At 30.7% G+C, this 27,788-nt stretch overlaps 1 protein-coding gene across 11 annotated transcripts in view; it reads right to left on the bottom strand.

Annotated features, from left to right (window-relative positions):
• Positions 1-4,771: 4,771 nt before the first annotated feature.
• The window catches only part of LOC127716301 (uncharacterized), a 78,278-nt gene continuing 55,261 nt past the window's right edge, over positions 4,772-27,788 (bottom strand). For 2 of the 11 annotated variants that reach the window (XM_052222462.1, XM_052222472.1), the window contains exons 4-9: positions 16,642-16,748; positions 15,767-16,014; positions 12,815-12,976; positions 11,968-12,008; positions 11,254-11,367; positions 7,607-8,428 (exon numbers count right to left, since the gene is read on the bottom strand). In XM_052222462.1, the coding sequence (XP_052078422.1) occupies positions 8,388-8,428; positions 11,254-11,367; positions 11,968-12,008; positions 12,815-12,976; positions 15,767-16,014; positions 16,642-16,748 (713 nt within the window). In that variant the 3' untranslated portion in view covers positions 7,607-8,387. The other 9 variants (XM_052222470.1, XM_052222465.1, XM_052222466.1 and 6 more) reach the window with 8 other exon arrangements.

Raw genomic sequence — 27,788 nt, forward strand, 5'->3', positions numbered from 1 at the left:
AAATAAAATTCATAGTAAAAAAAAGTTAAAAATGTAATAAGGATTTAAATGTAAAAAGTAAAACAACAAAAATACTGAACCCCAAGGTAAATTCAAATCGGAAAGTCCATTATCGAATGACAAAATCAAAAGCTCAAACACATCAAACGAATGGAAAACAACTGTCATATTCCTGACTTGGTACATACATTTCCTTATGTAGAAAATGATGGATTAAACTAGGACACAAATTTGATTCCTTACCGGTAGTGCACCATTTTACGGTGTACATCAATTACAATACAAGATTAAATAATATTTAGCTGAAATATCATCTGTTCACTCTCAAAAGAGTTTTAGTTGTCAAATTCACCGATGTGACATATATTTTCATATTTGATTTATTACATACTAAAACGTTTATCCGAATTACAAAAAGTCTTTAATACACAAATTATAATGCATGAACTCGATTATATGTATCAGCGTTTAGTGTGTATTTTTTGTCCAGACGTCATCTAATTAACCATTGAGATGACCTCCGAAGACTACCGACGGTCATATAACCCGATATAAACACATATATAAATAAACAGATAGCGACCACGTGCAATTGGATTTTTCTAGGTCTGTTTGATTTCATATTGTAGATGGTTGTCATTGTTTCAATTACAATGTTGACATTTTTTTCCTTTGAATGGCTAAATACATGCGTAACCCGTCTCTAGCTAAGAGGCTATATTTAAAGGTCACATGAATACGCATTCAATGAGGTCGAATTATTCACTTACAAAAGAATAATTCATCAGCGATGTTTCTTAGCTTTTTTTGGCAAAATTTAACCAAACTGGCTGCTAGAAGCGAATTATTATTTCACTATTTAGTTTCATTAATGATTGAACAAACACAATACATATTTTATTTTATTTTAATGCACCTTTAAAGGAATTATGTGTATAAACATTTTAACATGAAATATTATGCAGTTATAGTATATTCTGACGAATAAATTTTATTGTTAATCTATTTATAAACTGAATATGTTGGACACCTGGAAAATTCTGGGAAACTGCCTTGCTTACATACAGGCAAAACATACAAACAAAATGCGAAATGGTAAGCACGACGCTATGAGAGAGAGAGAGAGAGAGAGAGAGAGAGAGAGAGAGAGAGAGAGAGAGATGATAAATGGCTATCAAGTATTCAATTTAACTGACTTCAGGCTGATTTGTAATCAAAATAATGTCTTCAATAATAGTCTACGGTTCCGGATTTCAAAATATTTATTTATGATTTGATATTGTTAAAAAACAGAAAATGAAAAAACGGTAAAAGTCCATTTTGTGACCTTTTTTCAGGGATCAATTATTGATATTTTAACAATGTCAGTCGAACGTACTTAAATAAATTGGACAATATTTAAAACTAGATATTGATATAAACAGGTATACATTTAGTTTTAATTTTGAACATGAATCTTAAGTCTAACACAATTACTTGCACAAAGCATATTAAAACCCTTTGACAGTGTTCGTATTGAATCTCTTTTGGTGTTTACCTTTACAATATTGGATGTGGAGCGTAACTGAATAATGTTTTTCAATAAATTTGAACATTTATTTTTAAATCTTATTTTGCATTGTAATTGTTTTGTTGTGTAGTAAATCTGAAGTCTATGAGTACAAATTTAATAAATAATATGAACTTAACGGTTTTGGAAATGTGATACAGATAAGGCTTTGTTTTCGCGCTAAAATGTGTTTCTTTTGTGCAACGTACATGTTTTAAAAAATACATTTAGCATTCAAAGTTTGGTCTCATTCCTTTTCTACGTTATTATCATCTGTTAGATATTCAAACTCTATCCAACGTATGTGAATAATAATTGTGTTTACAACAAATGACTGAGGGATATATTTACACAGTTTAATATTACAGTTATGTGAAATTGTTATATACAAATAAGCCAAATGACGATTTTGTATCGAAAATACTTGTTCAAATATTGTAAACAAAACCGAATAAAATTTCTCTTAATCTTTAAACAAAATGAATAACACTACAGGAACACTTATTGTTCCATTCGGTCCGCTGATTGATATAGTCTAACGTTTGATTTTTTCAGGTTTTATGGACATTCCCCCTTTTTAAATTAAGTTGGAGTTACACTTTTTTCCCTTTAAGCTCTTATATCGCATGAAGCTTAACATTCAGAATCAAAAACTAAAACAAACACATAATTTCCTAATATTTTTTTACTTGCATTGAAACATTATGACTACAGACATCGTATCAACAGTATATCATTACTATTGATATTCATTTATTTTCACTAACGCTTTATATAAGAAGCGAATCCTTGTATCCTGAATTGCGGTAAGCCATGTGTATGAATATTAAAACAATTAATATTTAATTTACTATAGGCTTAATGCATCGCGAATGAAAGGGATGACTGATAATAATTGTGATAAGACTTAGTGTAAGCAGAGCTGGTCGGCCCTTAACCTTAACATTCATTATCATTAAAGATATTTCTGGTATAAATAAAAAAAAAGAAGATGTGGTATGATTGCGAATCAACTCATCATATATACAAGGCTTTAAATTGTGTACGTCATACGAGATTTGTGTCTACAAGAGACCCATCAGTCTCCCTCGAATAAAAAAGAAAGGCCAAATACAGGACGAAGTTGATTTCACGTAAATTGAATGCTCAATTACAGAGCAAAATAATAGACTAAACATGTTCATTCTTTTGACAAGACGAAAACAGGTTAAAAGCTGGTGGACAATACTTTTTTTTTAATATTAGCATGCAAATTGACGATTATAGTATTACTTTTAATACATTATATGTATTACATTAGCTGGGGGGGGGGGAAATCAAGCATGAGATTCCGAGACACAATAAAAAATTACACATTTTAACCGAATACAACTTATTCTTAAGAGGAAACTTCTTGTAGGCTACACTGTATTGTGGCTCATTTTTTAAATAGGTCAACTCTTAAGGGGCATGTTTAAATTTTGTATTTTAAGAATAACATTGTACTATGCAAATGTATTTTCACGTAAAAATCTATTATAGTGGTATCGACCTGCTAAATTCATAAGATATATGCTGAAATATATATAAGCTAAAGAGAACAACTCTACAATTAGTTTTTATCTAGCTAGGAGCTTATGAAATAGAAATGGGATGAAATGCCAATGTATCTCTAAGATACCCAGTTGTTTTATTTGTCCAAAGCCATGTTTCTGGAAAACTTTTTCTAGTACGGGTAACTTCTAAAACTAAGAAGATGTCCCGCCATTTAGCACATTTGGTAAAGAATTGATCATTCCTCCTGATGCTATCCCACCTTTATCAAAATGAAGAAACGGCATATATTGATACGCTATCCAAAATACAATTTAAAATTCAATTTCATTTATAAATATTTACGTAATTTATGGCTTCTACTTATACATGAAAATCACGAAAAGCTGTGACATTGATAATACAGTCATCCAGCAAGTAATTATGGTAATTGGGGAAATGCATTTGTAAACTCAGTAATGAATGTATTTTAAATTGATTAATTGCATAAAATATGAATTATAAAAACTTTTTAGACAGTTAGTGTCTTTTCGTTACTCGAGTTCTAGTGATTCTGAAAAAAAATTTGTTTATGAACACATTTATTACTTATTCAATACCCCCATGTTATTTAAGAAAAATGTTTTCATGATGTTTCGAAATCTATTTGATGGTTATAACTCAACGGTTCTACTTCTATATTAGATATGTACACGATCAAGCGTCGATGCTGCATTGGTAACTCAAATTTATGCATAAAACGGCTGAGATTAGTAAATTAAATGTCAACGTGATCAAATACATTTTCGTGGCATGTCATAAATAAAAAGAAGTAAGAGATACCAAACATGCATAAAATAATCTCGAACGGAAGAAGACTAATAGATAATATCCTGACGAAAACAAAACAAAAAGAACACGGAAAGACAGACAACAATCTACAAATCAATGTAATATTCACTAATAATGATGAAATCAAGAATAAAACTTAGTTCGAAAAAGCTCTTTTGATTATATAACCAATGAAATAGACAACACAGATACGGGTACAAGTTAGAGTAATATATAATCTCGTGTAATAGAATGTACACAGTTACATAGAACAAATTAACGTGCCTATCCCAAGTCAGGAGCCTCGCCAGTAGTTGTCTTATATATAAGCCTAGTGTTTTAATTATTTGAAGAATTCAGTGTTGATAGCAAATCATTGATAGTTTCAACTAATTAACTGACAAATTTTGAAGACTTGGAAGATGATTGAGAGCTTTCCATATTCTTAAATGTACATGTACAATCAACAGCATCCAAGTTCATCAATACAAATATACAGGTTTTATCAAATTTGTCAGCATTTTAGAGTTTGACCTTCACCTTGACCTCTGATCTTCGATGGATCGAGCTGAAATTCCATATTTAGCTGTTTTACTTGCCTATTAATTGACATACCCAATGTGCAAAACTAATGTAAAAATTATGAAGAAACATATTTCTTATCCATGGCAATGCAGAAAGAATCAAAGTTATAAATATTTGTTACCCCGCTTAACTTTTATTTATTGTCAATAACATAATTGATCATAATGAAGCTGATTTTTTTAATTGTAATATACCTTTGTTCTAGCTGTGATGCATTTTTTGAAAGCACTATAGGAAAATTCAAACATTGTGTCGATATTTGGTATGAAATGAATACATTTCAAAACACAATCATGTGTGAATCAACATTTATTTTAAAAACATTTTAAAAAATGTGTACATGTGAAAATGTTACCATATCTTCCCTTTTTTACAAAACATAAATAAACAAATACACGTATTAATTGAATCGAAATATAGTTAAAGGGAGACAACAATAATCTTCAAACAAATACACAAAAATTGTGGAATTCCTTGTTATTATGGAAAAAGCTTGGTAACGGGACGGATGAAATGGCTTCCATTTTATAAAATTGCTGCTTGTTGACATTAATATTTCTTTTTTTTTTTTTTAACTTTTCTTAAAATTTCACTGCTTCATCCTATTACGATAATAAAGGTGGAGAATTCAAGCTCATTTTTACCTCTGACTTTAAATTATTTAAGATCACAAATGAAGGTGTCCAATGTGCATACGACTTTCCGAGCTGACACAAGACAACTTACGATTCTAGAACCTATGTGCATAAGGAGGGGTCGTAACTCTTCGGTGGAAATGAAACAAAGCTGCTGATGACGGCAATGTAGGTGTCTTATGTTTTTGGTTTTAAATTTTGATGTAGGCGGGGTCGGTTCAGATTTCGCCAGAGTCGTGTTTCAAGACAACTTAGTAAGGACATATATTTCGATCTACTTGGTCGTTTTAAATTATATAGAAAGTGAAATTGTAAATGCTTCTAACTTGCATATTGATATCTCCAAACGGGAGTTTTTATTGTTATTCAATTGAAAAACAAATTTCGTAACCACATCATTTTAAATTTCAAATGAAGTATTTATAAAGAAAATAATACATATAAAAACAGATCAGCTGAAAGATTATATCAAGCGTACAAAGCTCTACCTTTAACTCATAGAGAAATTAGATTTAAGGTTATTTGATCTTTCCTGACTTTCTTTCATTCAATACCCTAATAATGATTTGAAATTTTACTTCAGTATGTTAACAATATATGCATTTGCTATTCAAATAATAAAATTAGCTTCTCAATTTTCGTGTATTCATTACCTGACTTAAATAAAGGCAACAGTAGTATACCGCTGTTCAATATTAAGCATGTTAAGGGTGCAACTCCCAATCGCAATATTAGTTTTTAGACCTTTTTTTCATTTTAACTCCTAGTCGTCTATTTATCTATTTTTTCTAAATGTCTTTGTCGTACTTGATGAAAGTTTATATAGAACTGCGTGTCTTCATTAAATAAACAGGTGTAAAAAGTGTATCTACCGATAGACTATAACTTCAAGAGGGTATCATTTGCTTCGTTACATTCACAGATTTTTTTGGGGATATGTTCGTTTTATAATGACACAATTTTACTATACCGTAGTCATTAATTCATCCAACAAAGATGGCTATAACCCCTTGGGTATGTTTATTTTGATAATCTTGCCAGTCTTATTTGTTAAACTTTTCAAATAATAGATGTTGAGCTAAATTAATGAATAGTTTTCAACAATCCTTTAAACATGTATTTTTAAATATACTTTTGTATTTTAATTGTATTGTATATGAAAACTTCAGTATCTGCGGACACATACAATTTTTGAGATATTTTTGAGCACGTGATGCTGATATTTCAAATTATAGTTTCCTGTTCGTCTTTTGTGACGTATGCATAAAGAATATATTTATCATTCAGACATTCGTCTTTATCATTTTCTTAATAATCATGATGTAATAAATACTCTATGTCAAACAATAATATTTCAGTTTACAACAAAACATGAATGGACAATTTATTCGGAACAGTAATTGTATACAACTTTCTACTAAAAACTCGTAAATATCCTATAAAAGATCTTGATAATTACGCAAGATAAATAATGATCAAGCGAAAAACATATCTAAAATCATCTGTAGAAAAATATGTTTTCCTTTAAATTCCATACGTCCCTGAAAGAAATATATTTAAAATTAAACACTCAAATAGAAATGCTTTTTCCTGATATTTTATGACATGTATATAAAATTGTAATGCATAAGAGAAGGTGTAGTATCATAATATCCTAAGAATTAAATTTCATTTTCTAAAAAACACTAAAAGATCGAATTATTAATGTCCGAAAATCAGTTTAAATTATTTACGAGGCCCGATCCCCATTTCCATTAGGTCAATGAAGGAAAATAATTAATCCTGAATCACATAAAATGTCTTCATTTTGTCTCATTGGCAATCATACCACATACCCTTAGTTTTATTATATGGTCTAAACAATATACTAGTAGGAAGATTTGATATTGTTAATTCATCAATAATTGTCAATAAAAGGCATCACCTCAAAAAAGGATTCGTACGTAAATTTTCTTGACCTTCAGGTAATTATAACTGTGTGAAAAAAAAAGTAAAATCACAAAAATACTGAACTCCGAGGAAAATTCAAAATGGAAAGTCCCCAATCAAATGGTAAAATCAAAAGCTCAAACACATCAAACGAATAGATAACAACTGTCATATTCCTGACTTGAAAAGTTCTCTATCGAATAGTTTCAAGGATAGAATATGTATATTTGCCAATTACCTCTTATTCAAGGCGACTCCGTTGGTTGATGAAACGGAATATAATTCTAATTTTGCAAGGACTATTTTTTTTCTTCATTGTTCAGTATATGGTGTATATCTTTGAAATATATATTTATAGTTTTAAGTCAATAAACAGATGGCAACAAAAAATCGATTGTTTGTGAACAATTGTGGTATAAATCCATGATGTTTAAGTTTTCCTCTGCAGTTTCTGTTATACAAAATTTATTAATGGCTTTGTTCTATCATAAGTGTGATAACTAATTTTTTTTTTTTTTTTCGAAATGTTTTCTATCAATCGGTCACTACAATAGACTAAAACTGATTGAGTTAAAAAATTTAAAGAACAGCTTTATTGATGGCTACATTCATGTCTCTATGTTGTAACCATACATATAAACACTACAAACGGCTCAGTTATCAATGAGTTCGGCAGTGAAAATTAAACAAAATGAAATATGAATAATAGAAATTATAATAATACATATTGAATTTTAATTTGATCACAAATCATGTTCTCTTCGTATTAATCAAATGAAGGCATACATATTAATAGACTACATCTACATAGGCCTTTTTAAAACAGCAAAACGTTTGTCCTCTTTTTATCATGTCTTTTTATAGTTCAGGCGCTTCTTTTAGTGTTACTTGTGAGGATAATGTTATCACCACAGAGAATGCATTCCTGGATTTACATTTTTTTCTCTACCTAATCAACTCGCTTTCGCATTTATAATGGTATAGTAACTTGTAAATCATTATTGATCGTATGTTGATCTCCTTATGTCTTTACAGCTTTACTTTATAGGTGTGTCCTGGTTAGGCAATACAATTGGTCCTTTTCGATTGTAATAGTTCTTAAACGTTGGTAAGAGATTTTTTATTTACGACCATTTTATTCTCGATCATTGTGCCACAGATATCTATTATGAATAATTTTGCTGTACAATAGGTACCATGAATATAATAAGCTGTTCTAGACATACGTTATCATGCTAACGAACGTCAATTCTACTTGATATACGATTGTTTAGCTCCGTGCTTATTTCGTTCCTGTCTACCACATTCAAACTTCATCGTTGCTCAAACTCCAATTATTGATTTGGTCACTGTCTGTTGTAAACGTTTTGATGCAATTTACCAATATCTTAAATGAAACACATATTTCAATGATTGTTCACAAAGTAAAAAAAAAACATCTTTTGTGGTAAATATTTCGTTTCGGGTTAATAAACTAGTGATTTTCAAATTAAATTCATATAACAGTTTGAAATATGGCAGCTCTAGTGAAAAGTTAAAAAGACAAATACCCATTAGCTGTAGAGTTAACATCTAATCTTATGGTATGCCTATACCCGGTCAAGAATATGACAGTTGTTTTTCACTCGTTCCGTTTGTTGATCAATTCATTTTCGGTTTTTATTGACTAATTGAATTTACCTTGTTGTTCGAAAGCTTAATTATTCTCTTTTATACAGGTATGGGTTCATTATTATTACATAGTAATTAGTACTGGGACTGCTAAAGGTTGCACTTTGTAAATACAGCTGTTTCTCAAACCACGCCTCTTTTGGGGAGATATATAATAATCATAGATAATTACTTTTGTTTACGTACTGGTTCCCAGTTTTGATCTATATGTTTCATCTCGTAGAGACATAACTTGGGAATGTTACCAGTATTTATGCATATGCATATCAGTCATATCGAAATCTGTGGAACTCCTAAAGGTAGGGCTAGTATAGAATTTTAGTGTAAGTTTAAACTCTTAGACGTTCGGGGGATATAAACGTTGAAAATTTGCCGCACAGCCCTATATTTTGACCTTTGAAAAAAAATAGTAGTGCCTTTGAACTTTCCATTCTAGGATATATTTTTTTTTCAAAACTTCATAGTAAAAGTGGTACAGTTTTAGCCGTAAAAGGAGTTTCTATGGGAAATTGCATTGTAGATATTTACAGAAATGCAACCTTATACAGGAAGGACACACATAACAATCTTATGACCTAGGTAATTTGTAATTTGTAAGTTTGAACATATTTGTTATTTGTTCATGGATAGTTTTCATCTACCTTTACTTATGTTTATGTTAGCCTAATACATTACTGTCTGCGTATAATCGCAGGTTAAGTATGTATGTTAGGATAAACTTTAAATAGGGGATTTTGTTTTTAACTGATCTCGTATTTTAAGATTTTAGTATACGATGAACGATACCAATTCTACTGCACCCGATGCGCATTTTGGACCTTCTATTTGGTAAGGCTCGTCAACTAGATATGTGAAAAGCATAACAAAATATCCAAAGCTGATAGGACTATATGGACCGTGCAAGATATACAAGGAGAAGTCAAGGCAATGCAAGAGGAAGGTATATTCCCAAAAGTATTATGCTTTTGAATTATTGTAATAAACATGAGAGATTGAGATACTGTACAGGTAATAGAAAGTCGACAAATCGACACCATAAAGACAAAAAATAAACAAAAACAACCAAAACAAAACAATACACTTAATTTTCATTAAAACAATAACCATTATTTTATTGGCATGTCAGAACCTAGGTATTGACCCAATCATTTTTCCTAAAAAAAAAAAGAGAAAATGAAATGTATCAAAGGTGTATTTAAAATTGAAAATACTTACTGATCTTTAACTATCCGATTTATTCTATTGATTTGGATTTGGTCTGCAATTGTTAATAACACTTTTTTTTCGAATATGGTAATAAAATTATAATGCCTTTACTTTTAAATAGATCATCTTTAACATAGTGCGTATAGGATTTCATTGAAATCAAATACATATTTCTTAAATGTACCCAAAATAGTTCACACTTGACCTTACGCAAACATAAATTTATACACTTGCACTGCATTTAAACATGTTAAAGAAAAAGATGTAGAAAAAAGGAAAATACTTTAAAAAATTTTTTCTTCATTTAACCACGTCCTAAATAGATTGCAATCGGTTTATCATTTTACTTTTAGAGTACACATTGTCATTAACATATTACAGCAAAGTTCAAAACTGAGTAGACAAACACTTAATAACTTGTGTGAGTTGCAGTTTCAATCGTGCTGTAAATTCATACTTTATATTTTGCAATGAGAAACACTAATAAAGGGTTGCTAACTTAAACAACACATTTCAAGTTACGACTTTATTGCATTCTTATGTTTGGCTCAAATCAGGTATATCTGTAAAGATAAAGGCAAGTTAGTGTAATTAAAACAGACAATTATCAGATCTATTACACAGACATTTTGAATAATCCAAGAACAAAAATTTGCAGCGTTTATTATTTTAATATATTTTTGTGAACAATCCATATTATATTCAGATAAAGTAGTTGATAAGCAAAATTGAATTTAGGCGACTGGAACATGTAGAATGAATAAAAATATCTATCTAAAGCATCGGATAACACGAAAAATAAAAGTATATTGACTGACTCCAAAATACGTTTTTCAATAGCAATAGGAAGAGTTTAAACCTAAAAAAAAAATCTTTGATTAAATGTGCACATATATAACAATAGCAAACAAGAAGATAATCAAACGATGATTAGCCAAACACATTCAGTCCGATAAATATACATCTTTTGTAAAAAAAAACAATCATGTTTTCTTTAGCATATTAATAAATTTAATATGAATATGTTTCATAAAATGTCAACACATTGAAGTTGAACACACTTGTTAGAAGAAGTCTTTTGAAAAGCATAAGTATAAGCTTAGCAATAATAATATACATTGATGTGAATTGCTATGAGTGTATAATGATTTCATATAAACAGATTTCTACATATAATTTAATCACAATATTTGTTTTATTCACAAGAATAATAATGTACTTAGAACTATTCCTATGTTCGAAATTAAAAAAAAAAATTTTACTTTTAAAGCAAAATAATCAAACAATGATATAGTTATGTATGCAGTCTAAACTACTTCTATTTTAAAATAGTACCTGTTTCACAAAATATGCCAGTAAAACCAACATCACATTTACATATATACCCGTTTATTTGTTGAGTACATGATGCACCATTCGAACATGGATTGGATACACATCCTTCTGCATCTTCAAACATATATTTAAAATATAAAGTACATGAAGAATCGAACAAAATACGACACAACACAGCAGACAAACTAACCCACCAATACACCAACACTGGACTAATCCCCTACAATAAGTAATATATTACAAACAAAGCATGACATAGACAGCTAACAAAATATGATGATATCATACGAATAATTAATTGGGTACTATACTCGGTAGCAAAAGGGAAATGCATGTTTAAGAATTTTCTAACAGATTGATAGTGAACTAATTGAAAAAAATAACAAATTGGGTTGATTTAATGAAATTAAACATATTATGAAGAATGAATAATTCGTTAATTGATAAGATTTTATAAAGTCGTACATGTGCATAATGTGTTTGTGATTATTTTTTTAAAATCCTGAACAATCATCGAATTAAGTACAATGTGACCATTAAATTATATCACTGGTTGTTTTTTAGCCTCATATCACAAACTCCCTTTCTTTCAAATCATTTAATTCAAAGATGCCGTTTATCAATCTACGTACTATAAAATGAGTTCATTTTTCGAATGTAAATGGTGAAGATTTCATTGGGATATTGATGCCTTTTTTCATTTATTATTCTCACCTACTATTTTCAATGTTTTACATTCCTGATCTGATGCTTGCCTGAAAAAATAAGAGAGTGTATAAAAACTCAAATGCCCCTGTTCAAGCTTTGCAATTTTCCCGTTTAAAAGTTGCAAAACTCTAGAGGACGGTTAATGACGCACTGACCAAACTCTGTCTGTGTAATGTCGTTTTAAGCATTGTGTGCGAGTTTCATAAAATTTGGGCGAGGCAATCTAAAGTTAAAGTGCGGAAACAAAAATGGGACGGACAGAAGAAAGGACGGATTGATGGACGGACGATCAAGGGTAACACGTAATGCCCCATTGACTACAACTGGGGAATAACACACAATTTAAGTCAGTTTTGTTTATACATCAGTCAGTTAATATGAATAAACATCATTCTGAAACTTTTTGAACAAAACAATCAAAAGTAACCCACGTATTTGAAAATAAATTGATTTTTAAGTAAGCTAAAGGTACTTTCTAAAATTGATATTCAGTAATTGTTGTTATCAATATTTGTAATCACATTTTGTTTCTGCCCACGTAATTGCTTTCAAGTGTTGACAAAGGTCATCAGAATGTCATAGTTGGGTATGGTTTCTTCAACACAATTAATTGTATTAAGCTTTTTTATCTTCAATTGTTCTCAAACAACAATGAATATATAAAATTAATGACATATTTATATTGTAAAAATGTTTTCATTAACGGAAAAACTACCAAGGTTGAGGCAACGTGAAAGACCAAAAGTCAAGGCAATTATTACGCAACATTTTTATTACAATTTCAACCTACTTTAAAGTTTTCCTCGGTATTGGATTTTCATAATATTAAAATTATACTCCAAAAATATCTTGCCTGTCAACACCTATCGCTGTATAACAAAATATGTGGATTCCAATATCTTCATCCGTTGGAGTCCAAGTCACATTAACATACCAACTATCGTTTGATGAACTATATCTTAACAATTCGGATTTTATGAATCCAACCGGTGATACAATATATACGTCTGAAATTCTAAATGATAAACATGCTTTTAATATTATGTTGAGCTGAGATTAATTCGGAAGAGCATTATATGCGTAGCATCATCCAGTTGGATTTTTTTTAGTTTAAACAATATTTATTCCGATAAATCATGTCATAACAACATGATACACTCAATATCTAGACGTCAGCAACTAGCAAGTTTTACATATCAGTCTCCGGAATACATGTGTAGCTTGGATTTTTCAAAACAAGCAATTAACTTTCAATTTTGACAAAAAAAAACACATTCTTATGCTTATAGAAACATAAACACATTTTAATCAGTTAAGGCATGATATAATTGATCGCTTACTCGATCAAACAACTACTGGTTGATATTTTACTACATCCAAATGTATAACTATTTATTATCAATGACGCCTTTATTTTCTTGAAATTTTTCTTACCAAACATGCTAACTGTTAAAACAATTTTAAAAGTTTCCGTTCTTCTTTCCCTATGCCTGATGCAGCCGCTTTGATTTAATTATTATTTTCATACCTGGAGTTTTGTGATAATCATCTTTTAATTTATTACAAGATTGACAAGTTAAGATTCGTTTCTCACTGATGCATATGTATATACAAAACAAACCGTCTTGCACTCATTTATACACCTTGGATACAATGCCGTCAAATTTGATAATTTTATCATAGCGATGTACAATTTCTGTTATTGTATGCTGTTCCATAATTGATATATTTCTATTTTCTAATGACATTTTTTTTTTAATTTGAAGATAATTTTAATAACTAAGTTGATATTCACTCTTGTACCAATATGATATATCGATGAGGGTCATAAAGGTTTTATACCAAACAGGGACGAAAGATACCAGAGGGACAGTCAAACTCATAGATCGAAAACAAACTGACAACGCCATGGCCAAAAATAAAAAGACAAACAGACAAATAATAGTACAGATGACACAACATAGAAAACTAACGACTAAGCAACACGAACCCCACTAAAAACTGGGGGTGATCTCAGGTGCTCCGGAAGGGTAAGCAGATCCTGTTCCACATGTGGCATCCGTCGTGTTGCTTATGTTATTACAAAACCGGTAAATAGTCTAATTCGGTAAGTCACAATAGTGTTTTAAACTATCTCCCACAAGAAGCAAACAAAAGAAGAAAACAAATGTGAACCAGTTTTACATGTTAAAATTGGAATATTTTTTTCTCTCGGTTGTAAGCTTTAAAATAACTTTCAAACATCAAGTGATACATGAATTGAAAACACAACCTTTAAACAACTGTTGTCTGTATACTAACTCAGAAACATGTTACTGGATTAAAACAAGTCGGGAAAAAAATCAGTATTTAATTTGATCCAATCTTTAAAGTTTACAAAAACAACACACATTTCATGTTTAGCGATTTCGGTAATAATTGGGCATCAACATCGTTAAATGTGAAAAACGAATTTATATTGGTTTGTGGGCGACGATTATCATTACATATTGTTTGATATTATTATTATTATTATTATTATTATTATTATAAATAACTTTCCAGACAACATTACAAAATATCCAGAGTAGCTATCTTGTCTTGGTTTTACAAGCATATGTCTTTGCTTTAAGAGACGGTTTTCTATTTAAGAGGCTGTAAATTGTAGTGCATGTTTCAAGTACCAAATTGAATGTACTTTTTAAGGGATTTCATTTTTTTTCACTATCATTTAACCTAACTTATGCACTATGTATTACCATCAAATAAAAATATAGACTATAACACTAACACAGTTGCGTTTGTCTTTTTTCGAATTAGACAAGAAACGTTTCTTTGTCCTATCATTCACAACATACGCGCGTCTGGTGCAAATACAAAATTTCGATCCTGGTACCTATCATGAGTTTATTTATTGCCTAGACTTGAAAGTTTAATAATGAAGACACGTTTTACTTGTTTGACTTTCTAGATGTTTTTATGTTGTCCCTTATGTTTTTGTTTTTACAGTCTCTTTGTCGTTTATCCCTCGTCTCCTTTTATTCTTATCAACCGAAAAGACAAACACATAACCAAAACTCAAATCTATTTAAAATGTTTGAAATATTTCGCTTGTCTCGTTACTCATAATGAAATAATAAAAGGCAGGGTACAGTACTGACCATTGAACGATTGGCAGATCTCTCTGGTTCCATTCTTTAAACAATATCATCAAGACATGCAACTATTCGAGCTAAACACATGCAAATTAAAAACATGACTGACGTAATCAATGCATTTACTGAAAAAATGTCCTAATAACACAACAAAGAAAAACGAACAAAAAACAACACGAAGTCAACAATATCTTCTGGTAAAATTAAGCGTCACAGAAACCAATACATGCAGAAGTCTAACTGCTTCAGTGTTTTCATACTCATTTTACGTTGCGCGTTTTAGTCTGAAAAGAGAGGTGCGAAAGATACCTGAGGGACATTCACACTCATAGATTGAAAATAAACTAACGACGCCATGGTTAAAAAAGAAAAAGACAAACAGACATATAATAGTACAACACTAAAGACTAAGCAACACCAACCCCATCAAAAGCTGGGGGTGATCTCAGATGCTCCGAAGTTGTAAGACCCTGCTTGAAAGTTGGCACCCATCGTGTTGCTAATGTTATTACAAATCCGGTAAATAGTCTAATTCGGTAGGTCACATTCGTGAAAAGGGAACGTGATTGTACGAATCTGAAGCATTCCGATTTAAAATAAAAATATTCACTTAAACCCTGTCGTTTACCTTTTACATGGTCCATTATCTTACGAGAGCTATTATTACTTACTGTGAACCTGTTGATGTTGCAATAATAGTTTGATGATACATCGTATTTGAAGGAATCTCTATCACTGGTGTTTCTATTCTTGGTTTGTTATCACACATAGTAGTACCATCAATAACATTTATAATGAATTGTAACGGTATACTGCTTAGTGCGATTTTATCTTGTTGTTCACCAAAGTCCTCAATTTGAAGAGCAACAGCATAACGACCAGTCGAAGGTATTTCGTTAATATATAGAATACAATTTGGCTGAAAAATAAAAAAAATACAATACCCAGTATACGATGTTTTGTTAAAACTGTGTATTTGTCAAGTAACAATGTTACGGTCTGTTACTCTTTTGCAATACAGTACTTGGAATACTTGGACTACTTTATCTCCACAAGATGCATATTATATTCCATATGTATCACTTTTACTTCGTACTTCATTTTGCCTTTTTTAACTTTTTTGATTCAAGCGTAACTGATGAGTCTTTTGTAGACGAAACGAGCGTCTGGCGTACAAAATTTCTATCCTTGTATCTATGATGAGCTTATTGTTTGTTGAATTATTTGTTAATGTTTAAAAAAGATGCGAACGATACCATGTAACATTTTAAAACTCATTAGTCGAAAGGGACTGACAATTTACTGTTAAACCATGACACCACAATAAGTGCGACGAAATGTAAACATAAGACTGACCCTGGAGAACCCCACCGTAACACTTTGAATTGGATATGGGTAAAATTGTCTAAATACTTGTTCGCTGAAAGAATATATTTAACAGTAGTGCATGTTAACTTTATTTGGTACAGCTTTCGGGAACAATTTGGTAGTATACCAGGTTGAAATCTAAGCATTTCACAAAATGACAATAAAACGCTCACACTACCTGATCCAAAACGGAGTTTCTGAATATGGAGCATACGCCTCCGCATTCATCCGTTAAGGAATTGGTCGCCCACCGACATCTTACAACATCGCCGTCTTCGTCTTGAACTGAAATCCGAATTCTCAAATTTAAAACAAAAACAAAATGACTAATTCACTAATTTATTGTGAGTATTCGAATTTTAACACCGAAAAAAAACATAGGTTAGAAAATCAGCAATTACTTCAACTTACACAACGAAAGAGTATCTGACGCTACTTAATCGACAAAAAAAAAAAGGAAAAAATTATGACAATAAACTTGTTTTTACAGCTATTGTATATCAACTGGAGATATGCTAGTATACTCATCAGTGTTTGTTACAATTTTATCTATAGTAATAAAACAAAACATTAGGAATGCAACAGTGTATGATGCAATGCACATACTCTCACCAAAACCAAAAAAGCTATATTTTTAAGGTCATGAGTAGCTCGAAATAGACCATGCTTCATATAAAATAACATATCTTGAAACGTATACCGGAGTGTGTAATTCTATATGTGTGCAATGTTGTTATTAGAGATTGTGAACTATTTATGTGAGATCAGAGGAATTTTCAAAATCAACGAGATTTAAATAAAATCTGTTTGTCAAAATAAATATTTTTATTATTGATTTTCTAATGTAATTATTTCCTTTTACATTCCCTCGATCGTGACTCTCAGAACGTATGACTTTTGTCAATTCCATTTGACCTACTAGTTCGCTTATTGTGTCGCTTAACTAAGAAAACTGAAACCGAAATAAAACTAAACAAAAGTGGAAAAACAAATGAAAAAACAAACAAACAAACAAACACGTTTTAGAGAACTAAATTCGACAAAGAGCTAAATATATCTAAAAATATAGTAGTTATGTTACCGATTGAGTCTGCAATTGTGCAGAGAGCATATTCAATCATAGCCGTTAGACATTTTGTATAACCAAGATTTTGGCAGTTACACGCTATTATGCCACCAAAGGTAACGTGATGAATCCATTGTACTTTAATTTTTTAGGTATACATATGTTAATTTCTAATTGTAATACCAATTTGTCTATATCCGTGCGTGTTTGGTTGTTGGTAATGGAAGTCACAACGGCATAGAACAAAAAATGAAGTTCATACTTTGTACCCGGATTAAAAAAAAAATCATTGTTTTTTTATTCTCGATCAAAATAGTATTTTAGATTTTAATCGAAGAGGATAATGATAATAATTTGGTGTTTCTATTTTACTGTCAGACAAGTGTTTTTATGGTTGTGGCTGTCACATTAGACTTTATTCAATAAAGAGTTCGTTCAATGTTGAAGTAATGATTATTTGGACCACTTGTGATCAAACGAAAAACACTGATAGCATATTTTATACAAACTAAAACATACGTACGTATGTGCACGTAACACGTGAAAGTGTCATTAGAATAATGGATGTCAACTTTACATTTTATAATTATGGTGCTATAGCCACAAACGTATACTGGTTTAATTCAACATATCACAAAACAAAATTAAACTTCGAATAATGTTCAAACCTTATATCTGGAATAAAAGTCCTTATGCTTCAAAAAAGTGTTTGATTCATTTTTTTCGTTTCGTTGTTATAGTTGTTACAAATTTGTTTTTCTGTAATTTTTGTATTACTATATAATTATAGCGCTTTATTTTATTGTATTGTAGTGATGTATGATTCGGAAATGATGAATGTTGAACGTGATACTTTATTTTTTAACAGAACCACTCCAAATAAAAAATGTTCAAAAATAAAATCAATAAAATAACAAAATATCAATACAACAAACTGCATATGAATGAGGTTTTTTGTCAAAGAAGCAGCTGCTTAATTTATATGCATATGTATTAACAAGAATTGTCAATAAAGCGCTTCAAGAGTGTCAATAATTAGTAACTATATATCAGCAATCGTAGTCGAGTGGTACCATGCATGTACCTACGGCTATTGTGATTATTAAAAGGAGCCATAAGATTGCAGATTAAGTATTCTGTAGGTAGTAATCTGCATCAAATATGAAGTTGTTGTCATTAAATATCATCGTGAATATTTGAACCGGACATTTAGTAAACTGTGTTTACAAGTTAATCGAAAAACATCATTACCATACAAATAAGTATTTTCACTTGATGTGTTTTAACATTCGTAATCGACAAATTGAATTGACCAAACGATCTAAAGATATAACACTCGCTTACCTGGAATTCTCAAGGCATATGACAATATACAGTTTTTATTTACTGTAACAAATGGTTGCATCGCAGCTATTGGTGAAGAGTTGATTCGTCCATTATCTTTCCGAATGGTTAAATTTGCTGTTGCTATTAAAGACCAACTATTTCCACCGTCAGCAAGAGTAGCCCAACAACAGCCTCTGTATCTTTAGAATTATATATCATTTATAATATTCAAATAGTACATGTATCTGCTATACAAGTATGAAAAAACTTAGATTTCCGGCTTCTCGTTTTGTACGTCTAGACTCACCAAATTGCGTTCAAACCATTAACAAATAAGTTAAAAAAGTTACGCCAAATACGATTTAGGCCATTTAAACATGCAGGTATATATTAGCAGGTGTACTGGATAGCTTACTATTTAAATCGTAACATGCTTTTAAAAAAAGAGCTGTGAAACTGAAGCAACTTTAGTGATCTACACATTCATGATGATGTGAGGTTATACTTTCAGTAATTTTTTTTCGAACATTTCGTGCTGTGGTCTTATTATATTGAGTATACCCCTTTCAGATATATCGTCACAAATAGCAAATTAAATCAACAATGAACGTTATACTGAATGCATATACTGCCTACACATGTGAATACATATAATATTTACCCAAATACGTATATATTATCTGAAGTAGATGGAAATGTGACATTCAATGTCCTTTGGCCATATGTCCAGTCGTCATCCTCACTGTACTCTATGCAGAAGTAGGACAAAGGAGATACCAAAGTGTCAACGCATCCTCCATAGCACTCTAACGATCCTTCGCCGTTTGACAAAGTCCGATTCAGTATGGAGATTTTGTCACAGTTATGAGTATTGAATGACACTTTGTACGTTATATATACCTGTTCAAAAACGTATGTGAAATTCAACGAGATTGCAATCATTTTTTTTTGTATTCATACACATTATCATGTAAAGTAACCAATAGCATGTGAGAAATTAGGAAGACGGTTTAAATGTGTCTCCATTAAGACTGTATACACATTTTAAGCTCTTAATAAGATGAATAAGATCTTGTATCAAAATCATAATGAACACAGAGAGGTTTGAATTGTTAGTTTTAACTTCGACACCAATCCCAACTGTTTAACCATGATCAGTGAATAAACAAAATGTACCTTTAATATCAATGTTCAATAAAATTCAGTACCTGTAAAGCACTTATCTCTACAAAAACAATATAGTTTATACGTACAAAATATTTATAACAGCGCCGTATTAAAAAATAGAGGAAGTTTAAAATTTTTACAAGTTCTTACTCAGCAACTGAAAATTAAAATAACATAAATACCGAACACCAAGGGAATTCAAAACAACTGCCATATTCCTGACGTGGTACATACATTTCCTTATGTAGAAAATGGTGGATTAATCTAGGTTTTATAGCTAGCAAAACCTCACACTTGTATGAAAGCTGCATAGAATTTCATTATATTGACAACAATGTATGAGCAAAAAAAACATAAATAAAGAGACATGATAGGTTAAAATTTTTATGCTGTACCCCACAGCAGTTAACACTCTAATATAATCTAAATCACTATGAAAAAATCACTATTTCAACAAAGAAAAACAAAATGGCATATAGACATTCTAAAGACAAAATACTTAAGCAAACATGAAAGACAAGAATACAAAACGGCAATAGCACAATAACACAATGGCGGGATGTATAAGTACCGAGCCATTAGCATAATATTATAATAAGAAAGCGAATATTTACAATAACAAAATAGATGTTGTCCTGTTTGTCATAAGTGTATGTTTGAAGAAGAAAATGATGCATATTCATATCATTATAGAAAACGAGACATTGATCAATGTTGACATTAATTTCAAAAGGAGTTTATCGTCCAATGGTATAATTATGATATGTAGAATAGCATTTGGGTTCTTCGTGAAGCTGTTTTACAACTAATATTCAAAGCAGTAAATCTGAAATCATAGGAACACAGATTGTCTCATTCTGTTTCAATCTTAATCATGTTTTCATTATCGCCAAAATAAATATGAAAATAAAAAAAAAAACAAAAAAAACTGGAATCTTTTCATCAATGCTAATTTGATTTTAATAAGTTACGTTGCTTAAAAATTGATTTGATTTAACACCTCTAAAACAGATAATTAAATAGTAAGTTGTATGCATGTTCCATATATCAACCTGGGATAATCAGACGAAAATCCATATTAACTTTCAGAAATCAAACGATGTCGGGTTTGAACAAAAAACAATAAATACAAACATGAACGAAATAGGTGTCAACTTTACTGCATACGATCCCATTTCGATCGTTTTGTTTTGTATACTGCTTTTTGTCTTTGGACTTTTCTTTTTTAGCCATGGCGTTGTCAGTTTAATATCGACTTATGAGTTTGAATGTCCCTTTGGTAACTTTCGCCTGTCTTTTTATCTCCTTCTTGCAATGCTCGAGGTACATATTACAATTCAAACTCATTTTTGTAATCATTTCACCTGACAATGCGACCAACAGTTGTGTATTGCTAGACCTAAGTGATACAGAAAAATGAGTGAAACTGATATTAAAAATAAAAGTGCTTTCATGTTTATCGTTCTTTCTGAACAGAAAGATCATAAATGAACACAATTCAACTGTAATCTACGTTTATTTAATGTTTTCAAGATGTATCAAATGGAACAAATTAAAACCCGTTAATATTTAGAATATTCTACGTATCCAGAAATTTAAATAATTATGAAATGGAAATTGCTATATATTCGGATTCGAAGTCATTCACGTCAACATGGGTACAATTAGAGGAAACTGCAGTCTTTAAAAATCAAAGGGGAGGATTGAGCGCTCACTAACATGTTTAACCCCGCCACATTCTTGATGTGCCTGATCATAGTTCGGTGGATGTCGTTGATTCAGGTTGGCCATATTTGTTTTTCGAAAATTGTTTTGTTATGAATTATGTCGTTAGTTTTATTCTATTGAACTGTTTCATATTTTTCATGTCGGTGTCTTTTAAAGCATACTATACAGTATGTATTTTTTCACACTGTTGAAGACCGTACGGTCGCCTATAATTACTTACATCCAGTTTCATCGAACGTTATCCGATAATTGTTCCATTGGCAATCATACCACATCTCTTTATTGTTATATTTTAGGATCGAAGTGATATACCTTACACGGATTTTAGAAAATCATGTTAGAGAGTACTTTGTAGAAATACACTACATGAAATAATATAAAAAAAAAAAAAAAGAAAATGTAATGCCCGTGGTATTTTCAGGGTTCGAATCTGATATACAAATATATTCAAAAGAACAAATCAGGTTAAACAAATTATATATTGAAATCGTATAATATTTAACAATTTTGATATTACAAATGCATTTCAACATTAAAAAACATCGGCTTCTTATATATGTTATATGTAAAATCAATAAACGAAAGATATGTTGGCAGACATCAACCAACCACAACTCCTCTGTAAACCCGGACAGTGTCTAACAGTTCAGCAATAAAAACATCAAAGAATTCAATTGAAAAAGGGGCATATTTTATCAGTTCAGTACTAAACAAAAAAAAAGATATGCGAAAAAAAACAAACAAAAATATTAATAAGAAAATTAGTGGAAAGACAAAAGACAATTAATACTGTCCAGAAATATTTGCAGTTACTGAAAGATAGTGCGACTAATATATACTATGTTTTCAAAATTATAAGCCATTTCAACATCATTGAATAAAATTGAGAATGGAAATGGGGAATATGTCAAAGAGACAACAACCCGACCAAAGAGCAGACAACACCGAAGGCCACCAATGGGTCGTCAACGCAGCAAGAAAATCCTGCACCCGGAGGTGGACCTCAGCTGGCCCCTAAATAAAAGTGTTTGCTAGTTAAGTGAAAATGGACGTCACACTAAACTCCAAAACATATAAATGAACTAAAATTAAAAAACATACAAGGCTTACAAAGGCCAGAGGCTCCTGACTTGGGACAGGCGCGAAAATGCGGCGGGGTTGAACATATTTTGTGAGATCTCATCCCTCCCCTATACCTCTAGCCAATGTAGAATAAAGAAACAAATAGCAATACGCACAGTAAAACTCAGTTTAAAAGAAGTCCGAGTCCGATGTAAGAATAGGAAACAAAAGAAACTAAGCAGAATGACAATGATACATAAATGAACGAAGGACTACTAGTAGTTACTGACATGCCAGCTCTAAACCTCAATTAAACTGATTGAAAGATTATGTCTTCATCATATGAAAATCAAGTACAATCCCTCCCGTTAGGGGTTTTGTATCATACCATCATAAATAATATGAGCAGAACATAACCCGTATCATGCCAACAACTGGTTTTAGAATAAATGTTTTTATTTCCGATGCAAAGACAAAATGAGTGAATCAATATTAATAACAAAATATGCAATCCTTAATGACTTGACAACAGTATCGTAATTATATCCTTTACAAATAAGTCTGTATAAAGGTTTGGTTAGCTTTTGAGGTGAATGCCGACATTTTTGTGCTTTGTAAAGAATGTAACCATAAGATATTGGATGTGAAATACCTGAACGTATAAGATGTCTGTATGTTGATTTATATTTACGAATGATGTCCTTGTACCGATGATAAAATTTAGTAAATGTTTTGACTAGTTTGTGATATCGAAAACCCTGGTGTAATAATTTTTCAGTAATACAGAGATTTCTTTCGTTGAAATCAAATACGTTGTTACATACACGAGCGAATCGAACAAGTTGAGATATATAAACACCACAAGATGGTGACAAGGGAACGTCACTATCTAAAAATGGATAATTAACAATAGGAAATGAAAAATTATCTTTTTTATCATAAATGTTGGTATTAAGTTTCCCTTTAAAGATAAATATATCAAGTTCCAGGAAAGGGCAGTGTTCATTGTTAGTATTAGCTTGATTTAAAGTCAGATCGGCAGGATAAATCACTTTAGTGTACATACTGGAGTCGTCATTATTGAGAGCCAATATATCATCTAAATATCTAAAAGTGTTATTAAATTTTTGAATTAGATGTTTTTTCGATAAGTTTTTGCTGATTTTAGTCATAAATTGTAACTCATAACAATACAGAAACAGGTTCGCAATAAGTGGTGCACAGTTAGTCCCCATGGGAATTCCGATAAACTGACGATATACGGAATCTCAATAGAGAACAAAAATGTTATCTAGTAAAAATTCAAGGGCAGTTATAGTATCAAAGCAGGTCCAATTGACATAGTTGTTTTGTTTGTTGTTACTAAAAAATGACCTAAAAGAGTTTGAACATATATATTCGCATTCCGACTTTTTAAATGCCCATTTAATCAGGTGTGTGATTTTTTTCTTAATAAGATTATGAGGCAACGTGGTATATAGGGTAGAAAAATCAAAACTTTTAAAAGATTCGAAATCACCAAATGAATATAAGCATGCAATTTATCAAGTACTTCCAACGAATTTTTGTCACTCCAAAAGTAACTAATTCCACTATTTTCAAAGGCCTTATTTGAACAATTTATTATCAGGTTTCTGAGTGTACCAAGTGTACTTGTAAGTACAATAGATAGTTTAGTAGTGGAACAATGGCTTGAAGACGAAATAAATCTATATTTGTAAGGAGTTTTATGCAGCTTCGGAAGCCAGTACATAGTTGGAACTTTCATTGTATTTGGTTCTGCATGTAAAGAGGTAGCTAAAAGTTTATCTTTGTTACAGATGTCATTTTCCGAAAATGGAGTCAGTTGGAATGTTGGTGAATTCGTGATTTCCTTTTGTAGAACATCAATGTAAAATTTATGTCAAACAATAATGATATTGTTAGCAGCCTTATCAGCCGGGACAAAAATTTATTCCTTTGGCGAGTTCTTTTAGCTTATGTTTGATACGGGAAATTGGGTTATTATGGTTGTTGTTAGGAGTAAAATGATCTTTAAAATGCTGAATACGTATATCGAATATGTTCATTACCAACTTAAAATAAGAATCGAATAATTTCTTGTCAGTTTTTTCTCGTTTTATCCATTATGAGCAGTAAGTACGGAGTGAGTCGTGGATGATGTTACGACACTCATTCCAATTAATAATTGACGGGGGTCGATATTTAGGTTCTTTACTGAGGAATGATTTCAACTCTCGGTCACGAACGATGTTAAGGTCTCCTGTTATAACATGGGAGCTGGGGCCATACATGTATTCAGATTTACTGCAATTTCATGAGGTAGGTGTATATCACTGATATTAACACCTTTACACACTTCGAAATCTTTTTAAGTTTCTGACAAACATACACCATTTTACTTGAAGTTAAGGAAACAATTATGAATACAAAATTAATGTATTCAAACATTTTTTATTACAAATTCAAAATAATTTGTTTCGTTTTTCATCTATGGCTAGTTGGGCGACTGATACCAGGAAACAACGCAAGGTTGTATTCTGATAAAAAGTATAATTATATTACATTTATACATTTCAATGGCAGTCTTAAATTACTACTATTTTAGTATATGTGTAATGATGGAATATATTTAGTACGTCAAGTAAATTTACTTCCTGTCTGTTTAGAAAGATGAAGTTTTATATTTGACAGTTTTGTAAAGACTGTTTTAAGCTGAAATTTGTAAATTGGTGGTCTCTTATTTGTCGTTTGATTCCGTCTCATTTGGCATATTCTTTCATCTTCATTTTTATAAATGAAATAGAAAAAACTAGTGTTAGCTATATGTAAGACCAAGACAGTTCAATCGTAAGTTTCTATAAAAGGTATATAAAAATATACCTTCATTTGCTACTTTCAGAGATAAATTAGATCGACATTTTAGACATTTACTCAAAGTTTCGGTTTTTTCGACATTTCTATGCTTTGGTAAGAGAAACCAAACTTTTTTATTTCAAAAGATAAATAGAACCGGATTTTTGTAAAAACATTTGGAATATCTTTTATCATATGTACGCTAAATTTGTGTAACAATTCCCAGGAAACAATTCATTTTTATTAAATGTTCCTGATTTCAGAAAACAAACGGTATTTCTGCAGCATATTTATCTAATTAAAAAAAAAATAATCGGTGATTTGTTCATAAGAAATGGTACAAATAATCTTCTTACATTATCAAGCAATGTAATTTTAAAAGAGAGGGGTCTATGAACTATTCAAGCTATTTATTCAAATCAGTCGAAAAATGCATCTTTATGCTATTATATCTCGAATGCATTTAATCAATCACAACAACGCCTTGTGTCCATAGGAATACAAATAATTTTGTTTTGAAAAATTATTTTGCTAATATTTTGCTTTGGTTCGGAAATGTTTTATATGTTACCTGATTGTCTTTGTACTTCCATGTTATCATTCCTCCTTGAAAATGGGATCCATGGATGTTGATGATTTGTAAAACCATAAAAATAATCAGCACAAACAGGTTCATAATTTGTGTTTTCATTATCATTCCAACGCAGAAGTTTACAGCACTGAAATATAAATCTGCGTGCTAATATCTAAACAGGAACATCATATTACAAAATGTTATGCAAGACTAGATTTCATTTGAAAGTGATAAATTGTATTGATCTACTCCAGAGATAAATCTTTCTAAAGTTTGTATGATAATTGCATAATAGTATTTTGTCGAGTCACAGTGTCAAATTATTTAAACGTACGGTTAGTATCATTCAAACAAAAAAGCGAATGTTTGTTAATAATAGGCTATAAACATATGCATTGTGGTATTATAGTCCACCATTGGTTAATACTTATATGAAGGAATACAAGTTATATTTGTTTTTTAACCTTTATTTACAACAAAAATGAACCAACTTTTATATTTATGTATGCTATGCCTGTTTCTAAGTTTCTTTGCAACTGGCTTAAATTTTTCCGGCGAAAGATGTTGATATAGCTTACGCCGACCATAATGGCAAAAAAACGATGGACGATGAAAACGATCGATGAAGACAACATTTGACCACAACGTGATGATATTGAGTTTACGTAGTGAAGAACTTGAAATCAAAATGAAAAATGTAATGGTTCAATTCAAAATGTAAATGGCATATAACACATTCGACACGACGGAAACAAATACAAGCTGCTCTGTTATAGAACAACTGGTATTGATTAAACACATATTTTTTGAAAAGATCTTAATTTTCACATCGTATTGGAAATCGTACTGTTATCTTTGTATGTTTGAGCAAAAAGTTGATGAACCAGGGTTATATATATGACAAAGAACGTCTCGTCCTTTTTCTGAAAAGGTGCATCAGAAGATACAAATACCTTGTTGATAAATATTCCATATCAACTTCACAAATGATACATGATGGTCTTGAAGTATAGATTATAGGTGCAAACGTTGTTTAAATGTATCATCTTAATTACGTGCTATAATGTTCTTTTATCTGTCTTTGTATAATTCTTATATGATTTGCATATTAGGGAATACGTTGATATGATTGGCCGAGAGGACCTCCGGTAGTTGATCTTGACGTTGGTTTTTTTTTTTTTCGATAGACGACGTTGACCGAACTTCTTTTTGTAACCAATGTAAACAAGATGTGGCGATAATAACACCGACATTAACAAAATTATTTTCACTGCACGTTAATCGTTAAATTAAAAAATAAACACAAAATCATTCGCTGGAATTATAAGAGCTTTTGTATTCTATTTTTTATCAGATAGCAAATTTCATGGAGTACATATGTTTGCGTTAACCAACAAATATATTCATATGCCAGGCCTATTCAAGGACACAAATATACAATTTACGTGTGATAAAGGTAACGAGTGTGGGAATATATATTCCTTATCTCCAATTTTAAAGAATTATAAGGATTAAATGCCTTTTTGAAGGAATTCATTGGTGTATA

This window comes from Mytilus californianus, unplaced genomic scaffold (assembly GCF_021869535.1).
Source record: "Mytilus californianus isolate M0D057914Y unplaced genomic scaffold, xbMytCali1.0.p SCAF_9, whole genome shotgun sequence".
NCBI lineage: Eukaryota > Metazoa > Mollusca > Bivalvia > Mytilida > Mytilidae > Mytilus > Mytilus californianus.